The sequence below is a fragment of the Excalfactoria chinensis genome, chromosome 1 (genome assembly GCF_039878825.1).
Source record: "Excalfactoria chinensis isolate bCotChi1 chromosome 1, bCotChi1.hap2, whole genome shotgun sequence".
NCBI lineage: Eukaryota > Metazoa > Chordata > Aves > Galliformes > Phasianidae > Excalfactoria > Excalfactoria chinensis.
In genome coordinates this window covers 51,074,321-51,095,669 of record NC_092825.1, presented here as the reverse complement: position 1 = coordinate 51,095,669, position 21,349 = coordinate 51,074,321, and the positions used below count along the sequence as shown (strand labels likewise).

General features: G+C 41.1%; 1 protein-coding gene across 6 annotated transcripts; it reads left to right on the top strand.

Annotated features, from left to right (window-relative positions):
- Window positions 1-4,867: 4,867 nt before the first annotated feature.
- On the top strand, window positions 4,868-21,167 carry TCP11L2 (t-complex 11 like 2). Of its 6 annotated transcripts, none has more exons than XM_072352501.1 (12): window positions 4,868-5,246; window positions 6,568-6,618; window positions 8,219-8,336; window positions 10,600-10,769; window positions 12,066-12,198; window positions 13,100-13,220; window positions 13,640-13,860; window positions 14,414-14,550; window positions 15,373-15,560; window positions 16,948-17,129; window positions 17,845-18,017; window positions 18,505-21,167. In XM_072352501.1, exons 4-12 carry the CDS (start codon window positions 10,634-10,636, stop codon window positions 18,747-18,749), a joined length of 1,536 nt encoding a protein of 511 aa, XP_072208602.1. In that variant the 5' UTR covers window positions 4,868-5,246; window positions 6,568-6,618; window positions 8,219-8,336; window positions 10,600-10,633; the 3' UTR covers window positions 18,750-21,167. The 6 variants fall into 6 exon arrangements, with proteins under 6 accessions (XP_072208602.1, XP_072208622.1, XP_072208612.1 ...); XM_072352511.1 differs by having other exon boundaries at window positions 4,928-5,246; window positions 6,571-6,618; XM_072352472.1 differs by having other exon boundaries at window positions 5,110-5,246; window positions 12,063-12,198.
- The last annotated feature ends 182 nt before the right edge of the window (window positions 21,168-21,349 follow it).

The following is a 21,349-nucleotide window of genomic DNA, read 5'->3' as shown; positions in this document are numbered from 1 at the left end:
TAGACCTTTCAGTGTACCCCCTTAGTCAGTGATGGATTGCAGGGACGGGGGGTTGGTAACCTTTCAGGTAAAGATGTCCCATGATATAAAAGTGCCCACACATCAGGTTGGATATTAGGAACAATTTCTTCTCAGAAAGAGCAGTGCTGCGGCAGGACAGGCTGCCCAGGGAGGCAGTGGTGTCACTGTCCCTGCAGGTGTTCCAGAAAAGAGAAGCTGTCACGCTGAGTAACAGCCTAGAGCAGTCACAGGCATGGGCTGATGGTTGCACTAGATGAGCTTAGTGGTCTTTCCAACCTTAATGATTCTATGATCACACACAGTGCAAGGCAAGGGTGGTCACAGCATCTGACTTCTGTAACTGTGGGTTATAGTTCTGGAAGTGAGTCCTAACTGACAAAAAGCAACTCAGGTAAACTCAGGTATGCTTTATTTTATCCTCAACATCCACGTAGCAGCAATACAGACTTCTTTGTATATGCTGATGCAATACATTGCATCTGTAGTTGCTTGGCTTTCTTCAGTTCTTGAACCTCCTGTGCTGAACAGTACTTCACTGTTCCCTTTGAAAGTGGAAGCAAGGTTCCTTCTGTCCACAGAATCACAGAATTGGGAAGGACCCCCAAAGGCCACCTAGTCCAACACCTCTGCAGTGAACCAGGACACCTACAGCTAGATGAGGGTGCTCAGAGCCCCCCCGGCCTGACCTTGCATGTCTCCTGGGATGGGGATCCACCACCTCTCTGGGCAACCTGTGCCAGTGTCTCAGCACTCCTACCAAAAAAACCCCCTTTTTTTTTCTGTTTAGCGAGGTGCCTGAAGATTCAGAGTAAAATGCATATTGGAAGATGCTATTCCACAGCTGTTAAAGGACAGCACGCAGAAGGTGGTATCTGCATAAAGCTGGCAGCTCCCAATCCTCAGAGCCAGGATTCTTGACTCAGGCCAGTGCTGTGACAAAGCATCTGATGTGATGAGAGAGTTTGTAATTGGAGAATCCTAAATAGCAAAACATGCAAAAATGTCTTCTCTTCTGCTCTGTCCCAATGCTTACTTTTACTTCAGACAGAAATGAGGCCACTCAGTTTTTAATGCCTCCTTGTTTCTCCCTGATAGACTTGCTGAGTAACTGGGTCACCAGGATGGACCCTCAAGGATTCTTTTTTATTTTATCGTTTAATCACCAGATGGTGAACAAAGTAAGCTGATTCTTTATTGCCCCTTTCTTGCACAGCTATTAAGGAAGAGGCTTACATGGTAGACTTGTATCAGTGCTTCTGCCTTGAGTTTTCTCAGGAGGTTCATAAGGAGTAACACGCAGAGCAGTCATGGAGTTAGACCTGGGCTAAGTGCAAATGACCATCAAACAATCACTAGTCCCGGTGTTGATTTCAAATGGATTTGCTAGTTTGTTTTTTAAGAGTGCAATGAAAAGCTCTTGGCAGTTGGTCTCACTCTTCTGCATTTTAATATGTGTCTTTCTATGTAAAACTAATCTTGAAGTCTGTGTTCATGTCTGTATCTGTTATTGTTTGCCTGTATTAAAGAAATGTGTGGGATGAAAGCGAGGAGCAATTCTGTGCAAGGCATACAGTCAATTGATGAAAATAACCCTTCAAAGCTCTACTCAGGCTTCTGGGCAGAGATCTCTCATACATAGTTTAGGTGTCTCAAAGACATAACAAAATGTTGGAAGCAAGAAGTTCTTTCCAGTTCTGTACCTGGGCTGCTGAACTACTGGTGCCGATTTATTTCCTTCTTGTGCTTTTGTGTTATGCTGAAATGCATTTGTTTGCCAAGGTTCATTCCGTGAGTGGAAGTTCATTACGCATACATGCAAGCCGTAACTCCTTGCAAGAGAAAAGCTTGGGGTGCTAATTTAGCTATTCCTCTATTTGATTACAGCAAGAAATTCAACCAACTTGTTTTCCAACTTTGATTTCCAGTACTTTTTTTTACAGCCCCAGATTTCAGACATCTGATCTTTATGCCAAGGATTTGTATCAACCAGAGTGTTCACCCTGCACACAGTGTTCTACTTTGTCACTACTAGTATGGGTCATGAAAGGAAAACTTAACAGTTAAATGGCTTGGGCATGTGTCACCATAATTCTGTCAGACATGAAGATATGAGGTCAAAAGCCTCTCGCTGGAAAGGATGCTGGAGTGACTACAGGTTACAGATGCTACAGAACTTGGTTAGCTGACTGCCCTGACCCTAGTGAGGAACTAAGCACTCCCACAGGGTCAGGAGGTTGCTTTACATACCTGCCAGAGGTGGCTGGAGTGGTTGGGCTTGCACTGAAATGAACAAGGAGCACTCAGAACATGGGGTCAAACTCTCCTTCTGTAGTATAGAAAGAGAAACCACTGGTGCCAAGGGGAGTGCTCACTAAGAATTAGCTGTGGTGGTAAAGTAGTAAGGTGCTGTAGCCCAGCACAGTTCAGGGTTTTACTGACGTACTATTTTCCTTCTGAAGTTTTCACATTCTCTTTTGCCACTGTATTAAATTTGAATAGTTCAGTGGGAAAAAGCAGCAGTCCTGTTTCCTTCTCACAGGACTGACTTTTCCCTGGAATACCAGAAACCTAATTGAAGCTCAGGTGGAGATAGCATCTTTACACCTGCTTTGCAGACTTTTTGTCTTGCCCTTGAGCCTATTATGAAATGTGGGCCTGATGGTCTCAGGCAACTCAGAGTCTTAACATCCATCTGTTAGTGGTAAAGCCAGTCTGCCTGGCTCAGTTATTAGGATTAGGGCAAAATATCTTGTGACCTCAAGATATGTTCTCAACTTTGTTGTCATGAGCCCTGGTGTAAACAACAACATGCCTTGCCCTTTCCCTCTCCTCCCACTGTAGCCATCAGTCAGTCACACACTGGGACATTTCTGACCTGCAGGGCCAGATGCAGCTGCACTTATCATTCAGTAGCCACATTGCCTTGGGCAGGATAAAACAGTACATTAATTCTAAGCTTTATTGTCTCTGCCAGTTTTACTGTGAAAGTTCCGAGCTAGCTTGCTGCAAAGACTGAGCACAAATTGTTCTTTCATTTCAATTAACAGTGGTTCTCTAATGAAAGGCCAATAATTAAGGCCAACCTGATACACTGGTCAAACTTAAATTGTGCCTGCATGTCCTATATGAGACATGGGCATAGATCTTCTTAATTGACTGGAACAAAGGTAAAGGCTGTACAATTATTTTCCTGGCTAGCATTGCAGAAGACACAGACGATGAGAAATGAGTGACATTTCTCCATGGAGAAAATCTCTATAATAAATAACTTACCCCAGGATCAGCAGAGTGGACTAGAGCTTCATGTTCTCTGGACAGTGAAGGAACTGAAACTAAAAAGATAATTAAGTGCTAAGTACTGCAGAGTCTAACTTACTCTTGGCCTGTACAGTGGAATCTTGAAGAAAGAATTTGGTTCCTCACTGTCTTGGTATCTCTCTAGAGGAATAAAGAAAGCTGGGTACTTTAGATGGCTTTCAATCAGCCAGCATGCTATGGGGAAGGGCACTGCTGTGAATAAAAGAAAATACTGTTTTAAAGCCATCCCTTAGAAGCTAATTTACTTGGTGGGGCATCCCTTTCCCCTGTCTAAGCTGGTCCTGAGCATCAGAGGCTTCTGCAATTGCTGGCCCGTGCAGAAAGCACACAAAATGGCCCCTGAGCTACTGGCCCCGGTGCTTGTTCCAAGCACTGTTTATGCAAGTTAATATGATACAGCTGGTTAATTAACAAAGGGCAACAGCAGCCATCACAGCATAGATCAGAGTTTGTGTTTTCTTCGCTCCTATCCAAAATGGATGAAATATATAATAAATAATGTATTCGTGAGTGAAAACAGTCCTGTACATAACAGTCCAGCTGTAGTCTGTCAGTCTTCTCCAAAGCTCTTACAAGCTTCTCTGGGATGATTGTTGCCATGCGTCATGTAAAAACTAGGACAAAGTAGTACAAACATAGTTATTTAAAATGCTGTGTTCTTTATGGAAGCAAGCGGATTAGGCTGTTGCACTTAATCTCATTTAATGTCTCCAAAGGCAAAGGCTGGACTAGAGCATCAGGGCTGACAGGTGCTCTGCTTCTCTTGGAGCCAGTACTGCTGCCTGAGCAAGGTTCCTAGGTCTTGCAAGGGCAAACTGTGTGCCCTGCATTCAGCAGAAGCTGCATTCATAAAACCTACAGCAGCAGTCAACTGGTCTTTGAGAATGCAACAACCGTCCCACAAGGTTCTTGTCACAACTACTGCAGTCCGCAGGAAGGGGAGCTCTCTGTCTCCCTAAAGCAGTAGAGCTTGTTTTCATCTGAGGCAGCTGCTAATGACTGCCAGCATTGTGCCCTCCCTGCTTCCTGCGAGGTAAGGCAAGGACAGCACACAGCTCCTGTGACGGGAAGCAGTGGCAGCCTCAGGTAAGCCTGCCCGGTAATAAGGCCACGCAGCAACGAGCAACGCATCGGTAATAACAACACTTCACCGCTGCGTTCGTTCCTCAGCAGGTGCTAACCGGGCCTAGTAATGCCACAAGTGACTCAATGCCTCATACTTGCCCTGAGGCCAAGATGGCGGCGGGGAGCAATGGAGGAGCCAAGATGGCGGCGGGGGACTCTCACCCCCATCAATGAGAGGGCAGAGAATCGGGGCTAGGAGCATAACTAAAGCTTCCACAGCAACAAAAAAGAACGAAAAACAAACCCGCCCAAAGGTGCTGCCACTACCCGACTCACTCAGCCCCATCCCCTACGATCTCCGCGGGGACCCACACACCCCTCAAGCCCTAAGGGCGGCTCGGGGGCAGAGCTCTATGAGGAGGCTGCGCCCATCGCCGCAGATGGGGCGGTGTCAACCCGAGTCGAAGCCGCTCTTCCGTAAACACCACCCAGCCCTGTGGCCGGCCTTCCCCCGGCCGGGCCCATTCCGCACGGGGAGGAGTACCGCAGGGTTTTTCCTCTGTTACCTCCTCTTGCTCCTCGCTTAGTGATTAGCTCCGGGCACACCGAGGAGACACACACTGTTTTTGGGGGAATGACGATGAGCTGACCTAAATCTGCCGGGATAGCTGACTGCTGGCGGGCAGGAAAGAGTTACTTCCCCCCCCTCATCCCCGCTCCCGGCAGAGATGGGCGCGCCCGAGGAAGGCACTCATAGTCCGGGCTGCTACATAAACCCGGGGGTTGTTTAAAGCCCCGGCGATTGCCGTGTGGGGTGGAGGGGGTGCTGCTGCGGACCTGCGGTAAGTGAGCGGGGATGGGCCGCTGTGCTGTGAGGTAACTGCGGGGCCGGGAGCTGCGGAGCAAGTCCTACTCTGAGGGCAGTCCTGTTCCGAGGGTCGCAGCCCTCCGCTGTGGTGCGGGGGGCAGCCGTCCCGCTGCCCGTTGGGGGGGGACCCCTCACGGACACAGCCGCGGAGTTCCGCCGGCAGCGAGTAGCGAGGGCACCTGGGGACGGGCGCTGAGATCAGGACAGCTGGGCTGGCGGAGCGGCTCCCCCTTCTCCTTTTTCCCCCCCGGGCCTGTCCTTGGTAACGTTGTTTGTTTTGGTCGGGCAGTGCCAAACTCTGTAACTGTTAAAAACATGGGGCCGGGGGAGGAGACAGGCCGGGGAGGAAGAGGAGGAGCCGGCGGCGGGAGGAGAGCTTCGGTCTGAGGCCCCCCAGCTGTGTGGGGTAGAGGACTGAGTTCGTCCTCGGGACGAAAGGGGAGCTCCGCGGGCGGAGAGACGAAGCTGCCCGCAGTAACGCTTGACAAAGGCGCTTTTCTGCCCCTGTGCTTTGCGGCCGAGGGCTGACAGAGGCAGAGAGAAGGGAAACCCGAGCCGATGCCGCCTTGCTGATAGGGCAGCAGCCCAGTGGAATGAGCGAGATAAAACCTGTGCTGCAGTCCAGCTGGACAGAACATTAGGAGAGGAGTGCATATGGATGAAGGTCTCTGTTGAACAAAGCTGCACTGTGGAAATACTGTCTGCGAAGCTTTTATCTAAAGGAAAAAAAAAAAAAAAAAAAGCCTTCCAAACTTTTTTTCCTCCCTCTTAAGATAATGGCTAAAAGAAGCCCTTGGGAATAAAAAGTGTGTGTTCTTGAGAGCTAATCACGCCTCGTGATCTTGGACACATCCACAGCAGTCAGGTGGGGTGAAGGGGAACTGTGCAGGGGCACAGCAATACCGTACCTCTGCACTGCTGTACAGCACACTTCCATCCTATATGGAGTGAGCCAGAGCTGCTTCAACAGCAGGGCTGTATGTGTGAGTTTGGTTGTTCCTTGTTATGTTAGCTGGAAACTTGCAGATAGAAGAATGGACTAAAGCTTTGTACACGTAAAAGGTATTTATAACTTGACATTGCATTTAGGGTTTATCTCTGTGGAAAACCTGCTGTAGGGGACATCTTTCACCAGCGGGTTGGGCAGGTGATCTCCAGAGATCTTTTCCAGCCCCTCAGATTGTGTGGGGAGGGGTAAATAAAAGCAACAAACAAAATGGGACTGATCAAAAGAAAGCACTCTGTAATAAAATCCAGTAAAAGTGAACCATCTGTTGTCTTTTTTTGTTTTAAAGCAGGAGGACCAGAACAGGTTGCAAGCACTAACAGAGAACAGAGATAGAAAGGTGGGATATAAATCTGTCTATTAAAACAAGAGCCTAATATGTAATGCTTACCTCTTAAAAATTAGAAGATGGCATTGTTTATTCAGGATAGAGAGTTAAAAAGGTCCTGGAAGGCTGGAGGGCTTTTTGAAATATGTGGGTCACTCTGAAAGCAATGCCTCCTGTTTATTTCCAAGGAAACTACAACAGCTACAAAGAGCACAATAACAGCAGTGAACAGAGTGCGTTCTCAATAACACTGTTTCTGAGCATGTTAGCTGAATGTATTATGAATTTCATCAGTAATAAACAAGAGTCTGCATGCTGCCTTTGTAATACTCTGCACCAGAGGAAGACCCAACAGTAATTTACCACCCATCACCTTACTGTGCTTGCATCTGCTGTTTGGTCTCTGTAAACGTTCAGCAAACATTGATGAATGTCAGTGGGTGCTGTTTTTCTGCTCAGAGGAAATCAATGACACACCTTTGCTTCATACATACTTCTGCGTCAGGTGCTGTTTTGTCAGACTGCCCCTCTGCTGCTATGTGTCACGTGGCAAAATGCAATGGAGTATTGGTGGGAAGGTTTGGCCTTTACTGCTATACCACCAATATGCTCCTGATGTTGTTAGCCAATATATAACAGGAGGCATTTCTTTCAGAGCAGCCCTTATATTTCTTACTTAAAACTCCTTAGAAACTTACTTAGAAACTCGATGATCTCTAGAGGTCTCTTCCAACCCCTACAATTCAGTGATTCTGTGAACTTGGCCCTTAGTAACGTCTGAACAAAAGCATAAGGACAAGAAGCTATTGAAGTGTATGTTATAAAGAATGGACTAAGTAGCTCGATCCTCTGTTGTAACTAATTAGGAAAGCCCTTTTTGGTTTGTTTTTTGATATTCTCGGTGAAAGTTCTTTCCTTTATCCTATAGCTGTTGGGTAGTGTGAAACTAGATGGCATTTCTGGATCCTGCTTGTGTATTCATTTGTTTGCTTTGATGTTTGATGTGCTTGCTGCTTTCTGTATCGTTTAAACTTCAAGTTTAGCAGTCTTAACATACATCCATTTTCTTCCTCACCACTTGGGGCATCCTACTAAGAAGTACAGTTGTTACAGCAAGCATTGCAGTGTTTTTGTTTTGTTTTTTTTTGATGTGCCATCCTGTGTTATTTGTTGGGACTTAAGTCTTCTAAACGCTCTTAACAGCTTCTCTGCTGTTTGTATGTTTGTAAGCATGAATTGTAGGAGCAGGTACATTCTCAGTGCATCAAAATAAGTCATGGTTCTCTTTCAGATGTGACTGTTGCTGACAGATCCTTTGCTTGGAGTACTATGTAAATACTTAACGTGTATAGAAATTGAATTTCCACCTTAACTATTTGGTCATCTTGAGCATAGGACTGTGATAGTAAATGCTGTCTTGCTTCTGTGGGTGTTTTGGTACTGCTTACTGTTAGAAATGCTTTGTAAGTCTGAATATTTGACTATTTAAATATGTTATTAAAAAACTATCATACAGCTAAGAGGAAGTTCTTGGTAACATAAATTCAGTGATATTAAATTTTTCTCCTTTTTAATATCTATTTGATCTCTTTCCTGTTCTTTTAATATCTAGTCTGAAGCAGTAGACGCACTGTGAAGGCAAGGGATTTACAAGACCTCTTGGGCCAGTACACATCTAACAACGCACATCAGTTTTTCCATGGACCACATGCAACATTGACCTTCTGGAGGTTAGTTATTTGCATATGAATAAAGAGGCTCTAGCCATGTTTATAGGCAGGGAATTCTGTCCTGTGTTGATGCAGAGGCAATAGATGGGCAAGTAACATATGTTTTGCAGGCTCTGTAGGTTTACTACTATGAGCAAGCAGTTCCACATCAGGAGCTTGCAGAGTGATTCTACAGTGAGGTTACTTATCACAGCTAGTTTCTAGTCAGGTTTAGCTTTGAGATGTGTAACACAAATCATAGCAGAGGAGTTCTACTTTTGCATAACATGAACGAGTGACTCATTTCTAATTGTAACTTAGATAAATACCATTTCCGTCAAAAATATCTCTGAGCCTTTTGGCTTGCCAGGTTTTCTTGCAACTTTATTTTGCCTAGACAATACTATAAATATATATTTTCAGCTTTGTTGGGTATGATAAAATCACTGTTTTATTGGAAGACTTCTAATATTAAGTACCATAACTAGAGGCTCTGAAGTGACCTAATGGTGACCTTTCAGTATCTAGAAGGGAGCTACAGGAAAGAAGGGGACAGATTCTTTAGCAGGGTCTGTGGTTACAGGACAAGGGAAAATGGTTTCAAGCTCAAAGAAGGTAAATTCAGGTTACATATAAGGAAAAATCTTCTGCAGTGAGGGTGCTCTGTTCCTGGAATCAGGGCTAGTCTGGATCAAGCCCTGGGCAACCTGATTTATGTGTGGTGTTCCTGTTAGCTGCTGGGGAGTTGGTCTAGATGGCCTTCAGAGGTCCCTTCCAACTCTAGGGATTCTATGTTTGTGTGAACTAGAGCTGAAGGCCTTGAACCTGTGACCTTCTATGCACTGATGTAAGGTCTCTTAGTGACTTCTCTGGTAAGTTAATAAACAGTTAGCTGTCCTTGTTGATGTGATCCCCTTCACAAAATAGAGCAGAAAGGCACTCAAATGCATCATGTTTCCTCTTGGGGGTGGAGGAGGAAGCAAGCACCAAACAACTATTAATCATCTTAATTAATAGGGGAGTATTCATTAGTGGAATAACTCAAGTTGTAAAGGTCTGTTCAGCATGAGCTGGCACCCGAGAAATCAAGCACTGTAAGCTGTAACTAAGAGCTAACATAAAGAGATCATAATCCTTGTCCTCTTTTGTCTACATCACAACCCCACAATACATTGATTCACAGAACTACACACAACAATCATCCTTTAGCTGCCAAGATTAGCTTTTGCCAAGTTCAGTGAAGTTGCCATGTGAAGTATCCCTGCTGAATATTGCCTGCTGATGATGTTTAATCATAAGTGAAGTCATGTTACTTGCTGTCTGTGTCTCTTCACAAAGTCTACTACAGGGTACTTTGTGGCCATAGTTAACAATGCACCGCTCCTTATGGTATCTGGGCCAAATTCCTCTAGGAGTAGTTATGACTGACTTCCAGTTTCTCATTTTAATGCGATGATTAACATATTTTTACTCCCTGACTTAGAACTATTAATAATCTCTGTTGAACTACACAACTGTCTGAGTTCTGTGTAGTTGCAGATTATCTGCCTGGGAGGCAGTGTCTTATGTAGAGAGAAGTATAATGAAGCATGAAACTTCATAATGATGTTTTTTGTCACACTGGATGTAGTGCTAGAGGTTTAGCATTACTGTTTAAATTAAAGCATAAAGACCTACCTGCCCTCTTACCCCCGGTGCAGTATTTTTGGGGTCTCTGCCATTTTCAGTCTGATTTTGAGCAAAGTCTCACATAAGGCAGCAGGCCGGGCTTCTTTGATGCATCATGTCAGAAATTTAGCACTCTGAATTACTTGCCCATTCTTCCCTAGCAACTTCTCTGCTTGCTTCAGAGTCGTTGCTCTCTGCGCAGTCTGTGGCAGGAAGCTAATTGCTAAACATCACTTGATGGTTAAGTAAGGTGGGGGATGGTAACACCCTGATGTCTTTATATTTTGAGATTGAGAGCTTCCAAAATTCTGTCAGTGAGCAATCTGGGGGAGTTTGTCAGCAGTTCGGTTTTTTGTTGATGTTTGTGTTTGGTTTTTTATCTAATAAATTTAAAGATTGATTATGTTAGAGATGGTAAAATATGGAATGGCAAAAGGTACAAAAACTTATTGCAGGACAGATACAGTTTATTAATAACCAAGTGATTCTGCCTGTGTCAAGCTAGATCTTTTTTGTAGCGCTTTTAAAGGAAGACAACTGCTTTTCCTTGTTCACACTATAATCTGTATTCAGCTTTGAAAACCAAAAGACATAGCAAGTGTGCTTGTCTTTCCAGATCTTGTTTACTTCACCAGCTAAAGGGAAGCACAATGCCTCTCAATGATGACCAGAACAGTGATTCAGATTCTTCTCGCCTCTCTGAAAGTACAGCTTCTTCTAGTGACTCTGAATATTCAAGACAGAGCTTTAACAGCGATTCTTCAAGCAAACCCAGTTCCCCAGCTTGTAAGCCTATTTCAACCTTACCTGTGCTGTACATTGACACTTAAGGATAGCCTGTCTTCTGTCTCTTGCATGTAGTGACTAAAGCCTGGGAGTATGAATCTGCATATAAGGGTATTAAATGAAATGTGTGGCATTCTCCTGGCCACGGAGCAGCACATCTCTTTTTGTGTGGAGTATCACTGATAGCTGTGTCTGGGGGACGGGGGGGGGGGGTGGAAAGGAGGTCCATGTTGGCTTCTTCAGAAAATGTAAGTAAAGTGTGCCACTGTGGGTATCAGTCTAAAGTTAATCTTGATGTTGATAGCAGTCGCTCATTCAACCAAACTCACTTTGCCCTTTGCACTGTTCAAAATTACATCTTTTTACGACATAAAGTTAACTTAGTGTTACCTAAAGTAACCTATGATTTTGATATTTTTCTGGTAAACACTGGGATTGAACACTCGTTTGCACAAGGAAGATGTTTCCTGAATGAGTATCAATAAATAAAACCTTAATTAAAATGTGCTTAGTGTTAGTATCTGTAGGCATTCTCAGACCATGCTTACCTGGTTAGTGTCCAAATAAGTGAAATCTTGCATTAAAACAGGCCTGTTAGTAGAGCACCAACTGGCAATTGGCTCTTGACTCCTAAAGAGTAGTAATGACAGAACAATAATCACAATTTTAAATGGGGAAACTTGGAGTTTAAAAGCAGGGATCTCAGAAACACTCCTGCTTTCAAATATTCTTTAGAAATGTTTATGTTCTTAATGCATATTTGTTTAAGAAAGGGACTGTAACTTATGATGCATTTGTGATGGTTAAGTAGTGGTTTATTAAATCAGTAACATCAGAACCTTTTCTGCAGGCAAGAAAAGCGTTATCATGTGCTCCAGATTATGGTGCAAGTCTGGTATCTATTATTGCCTGTGCTTTTCTTCTGGTGGATCTTATAGAACTACTGACAGGAAGTTCTATCATAAGACAGACTATGAGGTCCTGTTTTGAAGGAAAAAAACTATCTCCATTAAGATGCAGAAACATAAAACTGCTTTTAAAAACGTGATGTTACCCACCCATGCACACACACAAACACACACCCCTGATAAGCTGGGAGTTTCCTGAGTTAGTGTTTTAAGAAGATATAAAGGTCTGCTAATCCTAGCTTCTTTCTTCTAAAGCACTAGAGTCCAATTAGCAAGAAGCAAAATTTCTTGCCTTGTTACTTGTGTAAAAGGCTGCTGATTTTTAATAACACTTTGAATTGAAGTTACCTACCATAGTGCTTTGTCTTGATTTTGTTTGATCCAGCAGCAAGTCCTCCCAAGATGGTTACATTTGATGAACTGATGGCAGCTGCGAGAAATTTATCCAACTTGACATTAGCTCATGAAATTGCTGTGAATGCAAATTTCTGTATAAAACGTGAAGACCACCCACAGAACAGGTAAGGGCGTGAATTTTGCACAGAGCAAGATTGAGAAGAGAGGAGAAATACTGCAGCATTAAAACAAACAACACTGCATTTTGAAAGGCTATGGATGTTTCTAACACAACTCCAAGAGTCACTGTCAAAGCTGTCTTGCTCAGAGCAAGTATTGCCACCCAGTCGGACTGATACACATAGAGCATCTTATGTTTTGTTGTAAATGTCATGTGGAGGGTAAAAAGCTAATGTCATGTGAATCCACATAGTGAAAACAAAGAGTATGGGTCTGTTCTGTGTAATTCAGGTCCTGCGGAGAAGATGAAATAGCAGGCATCTATGTAGCTGTTTGTAGTAGCAATTTGGTCTCATGATGATAAGGAAGATGAGGATCATCATTAATTTATCTCTAATAGTAAACCAAAGGAGATGTAAAAGGATCTGGAGATCCAGAAGAAGTGAGAAGTACTTTCCTCATTGTAGGTGGTTAAAATGTTCTTGATTACAGATATCTTTTTAACTTAAAAGCCTCATCTCTTGAGGAAATTAACATGAAAGGCAATCAAGTTTTTAATTGCAGAAATCCCTTAAGTGATAATTATATGATGGATGCATTTTCGAGAAAGCTTAGCACATAACATACAAGATTATGACAAGCAATACAAATTTGGCAAAGAAAAAGGAAAGGCGCTATCTCTGTAACTGCATTTGAATTACCAGCAGCACTTTCTAATACAGTGTTTTGGGAAAGGCTTCTTGGCATAGGTCATGTCTTAGGAGCTGATGGTGTACAACACAAGAAAAATATTGTTTTAGGCAGTGTGTTGTATGTTTCCAGCAAGTCACTGGGTTAACCCTAAAACACTTCGACCAAGAATGAAGGCTATTTAGTGGTCTTGTCTGTAATTGCTTTCTTCCACAGCTTAGCAGGCACAGTGAAACAAATAGTACACAAGGCATTTTGGGATCACCTGGAATCGGAACTGAATGAAGACCCTCCAGAATATGAACATGCTATCAAGCTCTTTGAGGAAATTAAGGAGGTAACTTTTTTTTTCCCCTCCCTAATAATTTTGTCAGGTCTGAGTCTAGTAATTCACTGAAGGTTCTGTTAATTCGTAGCCAAGCCAATGTTTTGAGTACCAGCTTTTAAAATGAAGCCATGACTGTACGGAATATTTATCATATATCATACTAATTGTGATTATGGCCACACATAGGCACATGTCCAGTCAGCTTTCAGTGCAGGATGGTTAGCTTCAAGTCAAAATATTTCTCAAAGCTTAATATTTCTGCTGGTTTCTGTTGAACTACACAGCCTTTTTCTTGCTACCTTAGATTGTGTCCAGTCTTAATCTATCCTGTGACAGCTAAATACATAATACTAATCTTATTTTAACATGTTTTCAAGGTGCTTTGGTTTTTATTGATCAGCTTTTCATGTTTTTCCCCTCTACTTTAGATTCTTCTTTCCTTCCTGACTCCAGGAGCAAACAGGATTCAAAATCAAATTTGTGAAGTTCTGGACACAGATCTTATAAGGCAGCAGGCAGAACACAATGCTGTTGATATTCATGGGCTAGCTAACTATATCATCAACACTATGGGAAAGTTATGTGCTCCAATAAGAGACAACGATATAAAACAGTTAAAAGCAACTGAAAATATTGTAGAATTACTGAGGTTGGTATTTTGGTGGCTTTTACACAGGAAAAAAAGAAATCTCTAATCTCATAGAGCTTCTGGGCAGTGAAAGATGATGGGGAAGGTCTTAAACAGTGGCATTTCTGTAATTGTTCTCAAATTGTAAGAAAACTTGCTCAGCAGAAGCATTAAAGGCAAGAGGCAATTGGTATTACATTCTGTGACTGGAGTGTAATGTCAGTTCTAATGCTATGAGTAAATGCCTGAATTAAAACTGCTGACTCTGAGTAGTTAAACAGCAACAGCACTACCACTTGAAGTAATGTGTTTCTGAGACTGTTGTGTCAGTCTTGTTCATTCTTTCAAAATTCAGAGGGTATATTCATTCTTGCTTGAACTTTTTCTTGCATGTTTCCTTCAAGTATTCAGACAAAAAAAGAAGTAAGTTGTGACTGTTAGATTTAAATAACAAGGAAGGAGAATCCTTCATCAAAATGAGAATTAAAGTGCTGATGAAGGTATTCCTCACATCTGCTGATTAAAATCAATGGACTGTTCTAGCTGTCTTATTTTAAACTCTCTTTTCTTTCAGGCAAATATTCCATGTCCTGGACCTGATGAAAATGGATGTAGCAAATTACACAATTCAAAGCCTTAGACCATACCTTCGGCGTAATTTGGTGGACTATGAAAGAACAAAATTCCAGGAAATTCTTGAAGAAACACCAAGTAGGTGTTCTCAAAGTTGTATTTCATTTAAACCTTTAAATATATATATATATATATATATATATATCTGAAAAACAAACAGTGACTCTTATTGTCTGGAGGCAGTAGCCTAGTGTTTTATATTGAAAGATGAGACTTCTTTTCTACCCAGCACGTCTGTTAGTCTGAAGTATATGTGGAAAACCAGTTAGTGTGCCTGGAAAGTCAGAAGGGGCAGGAGTTTTGACATTTTTTTAATGCAGACTTTGAGAAGTTTCTTTAGGTAACCTTGATCCACTGGTACAGATTTTGCTTAATGTTGCAAAGCAGCCCTTAACAGAACGTTTTTAAAAGGAAAGAAGCAAACTTGTGTCTTTAGTAGTGGCTTCTAAAATGGGAACCCTAAGCTATTGATATGGCTGGCAGTGTTTATAAGTGTAGCCTGCCAAGTAACTTAAAAGGATTCTTTTGCGGTTAATACAGTTCCTCCTTTCACTTCTTCTTTCCAATTCTGTGACCCAACTACTTAGTGGCTTCCCTGAAAGAGGAAAAAATGATTTGAGTCCATGGAGTTTGAGGGTTTTATTCATCAAAAATCTTGGGTAAGGCCCAAGAGTTTCTTACTGGGTTTGTGCAAACTAGTTAGAATATTAAGATGATCAGCAGAGATGGTCATTTACAAAAAAACAAGGGAGAGATTGACTTCTCTGAAGGCACTGTGTTCTTTCAGTTTTCAGAATGATGTATTAACCTTGCTTATGTTATATGTATTCAGCTCACTTTCTCAAGTTACTGCTTTGATGGGAAATATACAAGAAATCTGTGCTAATTTGCAATGTTTAGGTGCTCTGGATCTCACAACAGAATGGATAAAGGAATCAATAGAAGATGAATTGTCGTCCATTTCCAATGATTCATCCTCATCCCCTGGTGCTGATCATAGCTCTAAATCAAGTATTAGTCCTACGCTGGTGCTAAACAATGGCTACTTGAAACTATTACAGTGGGACTACCACAAAACATTTCCAGAGGTCAGTGTTTTCCAATGTCTTCAGATTTCTAGCTGTATGAAAATATTGATGCAGTATGGTAATCATGCTATTAATGACAACAGGTGCAACGTTCTCTTGTGGCTCTTAATCCTCTGAGTAGTAAACTTATAAATTGGCTAGTCTTGTTTTCTGAACCAAGATGGGGCAAGTTCAGTAACCAGAAGTTTGTTTTCTCTCTCCAGTTATAGCTTAGCAGCTCCACCCTCAGAACAGTCGCACCCCTGGTCAAAAGCTGGAGCTTGTATTGATGGTGCTTGGCTTTCTTTATATATGTATACATATTTTTATTTAGTTAGTTATTTTTGAGAGAGAGAGAGATCTGTCTGTAGTACCTTGTTTTCCCTAACAGGGTGGCAGAAATGGAAATTGGTGGGATCAGGTTGCAAATCTCTTACTCTATAATAGAATCATTAAGAACTTGAAGCTCGCTATGGTGGATATTCATCATTTCTCTATGCATATAAACTATTGCTTCAAGAATCACTGGTATTTCCCTCCAACTCCTGATTACCAACCTCTGCCACTTTAAATAAAGCCAGTGTGAAATTGTCTGTCAGTCAGGGGTAAAATTAGCAACTGCAACAAGCATCTTAGCTGCTATACTTAGTGGTTTGGCAGAGAATTCCCAGACTGCGTGGGGGTGCTCTTAGTGCTCTCAGTCAGCAGAATAAAGGGAAAATACCTTACTCTTACCATTTTCCATCCAGGTTTGAATAAGAGCTACATGCAGGTATCTTTTGATCAATCTAGACTGTTGAAGTATGAGATTACTATTAAACAGTTGAATGTTAATGGCCAGCTTGTCAATGGACAGGAATTGGTTATTGTGAACTTTCAAAATTAAATAAAACTTATTTATTTATTTATTTTAAACTACATTTAGCTGTGGTAATTACATTCTTGGTATGATCTGCTGGCTTTTTGCCTGTAGCATTATGGGTGACTCACAGAACCTGCTCAGGTGGTTGAACTGATGTTTGTCATGCACAGTTGTTCATCACTGCCCATCAACTGCAGATGATGGCACTTTGCAAAAGACTACTGAACCCGGAAGACTATTTTGTCTAATGCTGATCACTGCAGTGTCTTCTGGCTCTCAGAAGCATTCCACGTCATGGGCTGAATTGTCAGCAGTGGAGAGAAATAAGAAGCAGTTTCTTCTCCAGTGTTCTGTTCACTGGAGGCCTCATCTTTTTTCTCCACCACAGACTGACTTCTGGTACTTGTGCGTAATGCCACTTTGTGCAGTGCTGCATATTCAGAATGTTTATTTAGGTGTTAATGTTTCATGACTAAATCCTATTTGTCCTCCTGCCTGCTTTTCTCCCTCCATATTCCTAAACTGGTGTTATTGTTTTCCTTCTAGACTCTTATAACAGATGAAGTTCGCCTTCAGGAGTTGAGAGAAAAGCTGAATCAATTAAAAATCATAGCTTGTGTTTGTCTCATAACAAACAATATGGTGGGTGCTGCAATTGTAAATGTGCCTGATTTTGCCAACCAACTGAAAAGGATCTCTGTTCCTCTTCTTGAAGGCATGAGCAAGAAGTAAGGCCTTGTTTATCCCTCTTGGTATTTCCTGTTAAAAAAGAAAAAGTACAAAGTGGATCTAAAAACTCGGGAAAGCAGTTCAAATGTTATAGCCACCATTTGTTGATCAGGAATGGCAAAAGAAGGAAGCATTTGGATAATACTTTCAGTATTGCACTTAGTCTGGGTTAGTCTGAAAGTCAGGCAGGCAATTGGCCTTTGGTGTTCATAGGTCCTTTCCAACTGAACTGTCCTAATACTAGAAGGGCTGCAACAGTGTATTCCCTGAGTCATTTTTGCCAGTAGATCCAAGTTTACTTTAGGTAGCTTAAGTTATCCAGCACCTAATGTTGCTACAACTTGTGCTACAAGCAAGTATGATGCAATCTCAAAGTGTCTCAAAAAAAACATTAAACGATTTCTATTTTACTGCATGTGAATTTACCTCATGAAATGCTCTGAATCGATCCCCAAGGAATATGTAAGCTCCAAGTCTGTGTAAGTTGGTGTCATTGCTGCATGCTAAAAATGATTTTCCAATTGGCATCCTTATCTTATGGATGCCAACTTGTATCTGTAGAAGTACAGAAATCGGCTGATAGCGTTCCTATATTCTGCCATTGCAGAGGGCAGGTTGAAAATGAAGGGTAAAGAGGTAGTAAGTTCACTTGGAAGTGTTACGGAAACTATAAATCTTGTTAATGCTTTTCTGTTTTGTTTTTTTTTCTTCCAGAACTTTTGATTTAAAAGAAGCTCTAAATGCTATTGGGGTTCAGATTTGCATCAAAGTGAATGAGTCTCTCACTGAAAGAGATCTTCCTACTCTTAATACAGAAATGCAGAATAATTTGATGGGTCAAATCACAAGTATTGTTGAGGAGAATAACCCCGTCAGTTCCTTGATTGGTTAGTAAGAACATACATCATTGTCTTACTGTATATGTCTATATAGAAGCTGTTAGATAAGCTTGATGGAAGCAAGTTTGAAAATTTAATTAGCAGTCTGTTTTTAAAGCACTTTCTTACTGTAGTAAAATACTGGATTAGCTGAGTAAAGAAATGCTGCTCACCTACAGGCCTAGAGATGCCAGAGCTTTGAAGTATGCTCTGTCTCTCCTCTGTCATTTTTGGGTTTAAACCCAGAGGATTTTTAGTTAGTATCTACTACCTTTTAGTTCAAGTACTTTGTTGCAGCAGGGTAATGCTCTGTCTGCCTCTCAGGACCCAGCTGCAAAAGGCTTCTGGTATTGCTTCCATCTGCAAGATGAGTTTGGGAAAGTGTAGTTACTTCTATTATTGAATTTCTTCTACTGATGTACAGAGCACTTGGGAAATGAGTGTGTCTTCATCTTGGATTTACATTGTTCTGAGTGTACTTGATATTATGTTTCAGATAAACGGATCCAGTTGTTCATGAAAAGCTTGCTTGCTCTTCCAAGTTTTCAGAAGTGTATGCCTACGCTGCCAGGAGGCCTTTCTGTGATTCAACCAGAGATGGAACTTGTTGGATCTCAATTTGCAAGCATTGTGGAATTTAATAAACAAGTGTATGGACCATTCTATGCAAACATACTTAAAAAACTACTTTTTCCTGAGGCAGCAATAGGGAAAGCAGAAATAGAAGCACCCAGCAACTGAAAAAAAAGCCCAACTATTTCTGTGCCCCTTTTTTTTTTACCTTTGGTCTTTTTTAATAGGTTGTGATCTGGCTCCCCCACTAAGAACAACAGCGACTGTTAATGAGAGCAGTCTTGTAAATTGTGTATGGATAGTTTCTGAAATCCACTGGGAGGAAATTAATTTCAATTACGTTTCTATTTTAATGGACTAAGTCTACGTAATGGATTGTGGCACTTGTATTTCACCTTTTGAGACAAACAGTTGTTGTTTGTATTTGTGGTGGGTAAGAGATGGTGAAGTACTTACCATTTGGCCACCATTAAAACATAATATTTTTTAAAAGATATATTTACATAGATCAGTGCTATTTTGAGATGACAGAATAATTGTAGATAAAATGCACTGTGCTTACATTGTATTTTTTACAGCAGCGTCTAATAAAATATCATTATTATGAAAAGACTTTGAAGTAAAAGAAAAAAAAAAGGTATAACATAACTGTTTTTGTAACCAAATCCAGGTTTATAGTAGGCCAACTTCTGGTGCTCCTGCAAATACTGGAACTAAACTTAGCCCACGTTCTGTTCAGGAATGCCAGTATTACAAGTTGTTCTGGTATGGAAGCTGGAGAAGAAGCCTTCATTATTTAAAATAAGAATCATTCAATAATTGTCAACATGATAAATGAGAGAGATAAAACACTTCAGAAACATGATGCCGGGCATGGGATGGGGAGGGAATGCAAATATCTGTATGATACCCTTCTTCTAGTGAATGTCATACAGTTCTTAAGTCTAATCTCTAATATATGTGATGCAAATTGATCTTAATGGGTATTAAGTATTTTTAAGGTTGTGCTTTCTGATCTTTATTCTCAAAAGCCCTTGACTTTAAGAGATATTACAGAGTACAACAGAGAGAGCCTTCAACTTCTGTAATCTGTTGGGTAAGGAGCTAGAATGCTCCAAATGTACTTTGGGTTCTCTTGTGTCAAAAAGCAGACAACCAGACCCCTTCCAGTTCTTGGAAATGTGGTTGCATTTGCTCTCGGTGTCTGAGAGAAGTATGTCTTCATTTTACATTTATATTGTTACTGGATTTGTCTTTCTCAAAATGCCTGCAGATTCAGCCTCAATACTTAGTTCCCATTTAGGACAGCATGCAAGAGATCTTGCATACAGAAATAAAATAGGATTGGAACTGGGAGATATGGAAGTAAACTTCTATAAGTTTACATGTTTTATTTTGCGTATTTCAGATTACCAGGAATAGATACTGCTGCAATACTTAGTATACACGTGTTCTTGTCTCTGAAAATCAGAATTTACTTGAAAATGATCCTTTAATATATTATCATACCATGGTCCTTTTTAAAGTGTCAGATATATATAAACTCCATGTGGTACAAGTTAAATAGCTTGTTTTTAATATTTTATACTACAATCTATTCTTATTGATGCAAAGAGCTGCCCATAAAAGCTTAATGTGCCACACGTACTGTGTATATATTACTATGTCTATCATAACAAAACTGGGCATTATTAGCACTGTGGTTTTGTAGTCCATTTTTACAGAATCGTGTACTCTCTTTAGTAAGGGAAATGACTTCTTGTCAGTTGTTCCTCAGTGTCTGAGGACTTTGGCCACATGCACATGATATGAAAATCTTTATTTGAAAGGCCTTGTTAGAAAACAAATGGCTGCAGTGCACTTCTGTTCTACCCTTTGTAATAAAAAACATTTGTAAAAACGGAATTTGTATTCTGAAGGGAATTTCTATTGAAGCCTGAAAAACCCAAGAAAGGAACTTTTAGGATGCAATAACTGTGCCAGGAAGCAAAACAGGTTGATTCAAACAGATATGGAACTTCGACGTGCAATTGAAAATCAGTGAGAGAAGAATGCGTTTCAGAAGCACTTACGAGAAATTAATTCTCTGTGATTTGCTGCACCCTTGGAAATGTATGCTTTGGGTTTCAGCCAAAAGATGATTTTTTTTTTAATGCATATTGGAAGAACATTTATAATGTGACTATGAACTTTTAATACAATATATACGTTCTACTGTTTAAAGAAAAAATGTTTTTTGGTGACTTGAAAAGGGCATTTTATAGCATGGCCTGTGTTTCAAGTGCTTGTTTAATGTATCTTTTTATTTAACGTTTCAACCATTTTGGGATTGCATCTGTTTAATGTCATGTTACTGCATGCTGTTGACGCTACCCTGGCTGAAAAGCACTTGCCTCCACTCTGAAGCTATCCTTGTGAAACAAGATGCCATTCTGTAAGAGCTTATTTTGTTGAAATACAAATCTTTCAAGTTTTGTATGCATTCAATTGTTTGTGATACCACTGTGCTGAAAAGTCTCTTACACAAATTGTTTTGGAAATGTAATGGATCATGTTAAATGCTGAAGATAAAGGACTGTGCTAATACGTTGTGGCTCTTTTTCTGTAACTTTTCAGTTTCAGCTGGAGCATAGTGCAAATGAATATTACAGAAGGTATTACACATCCAGAGCTGTCCTTGACATCTGGCTCATGATGAAATTAATGTACTCTCTGTGTGATTGTAGGTCACACTGAGACCCTGGAGCATGTCCAGAGATGGCTAGTAA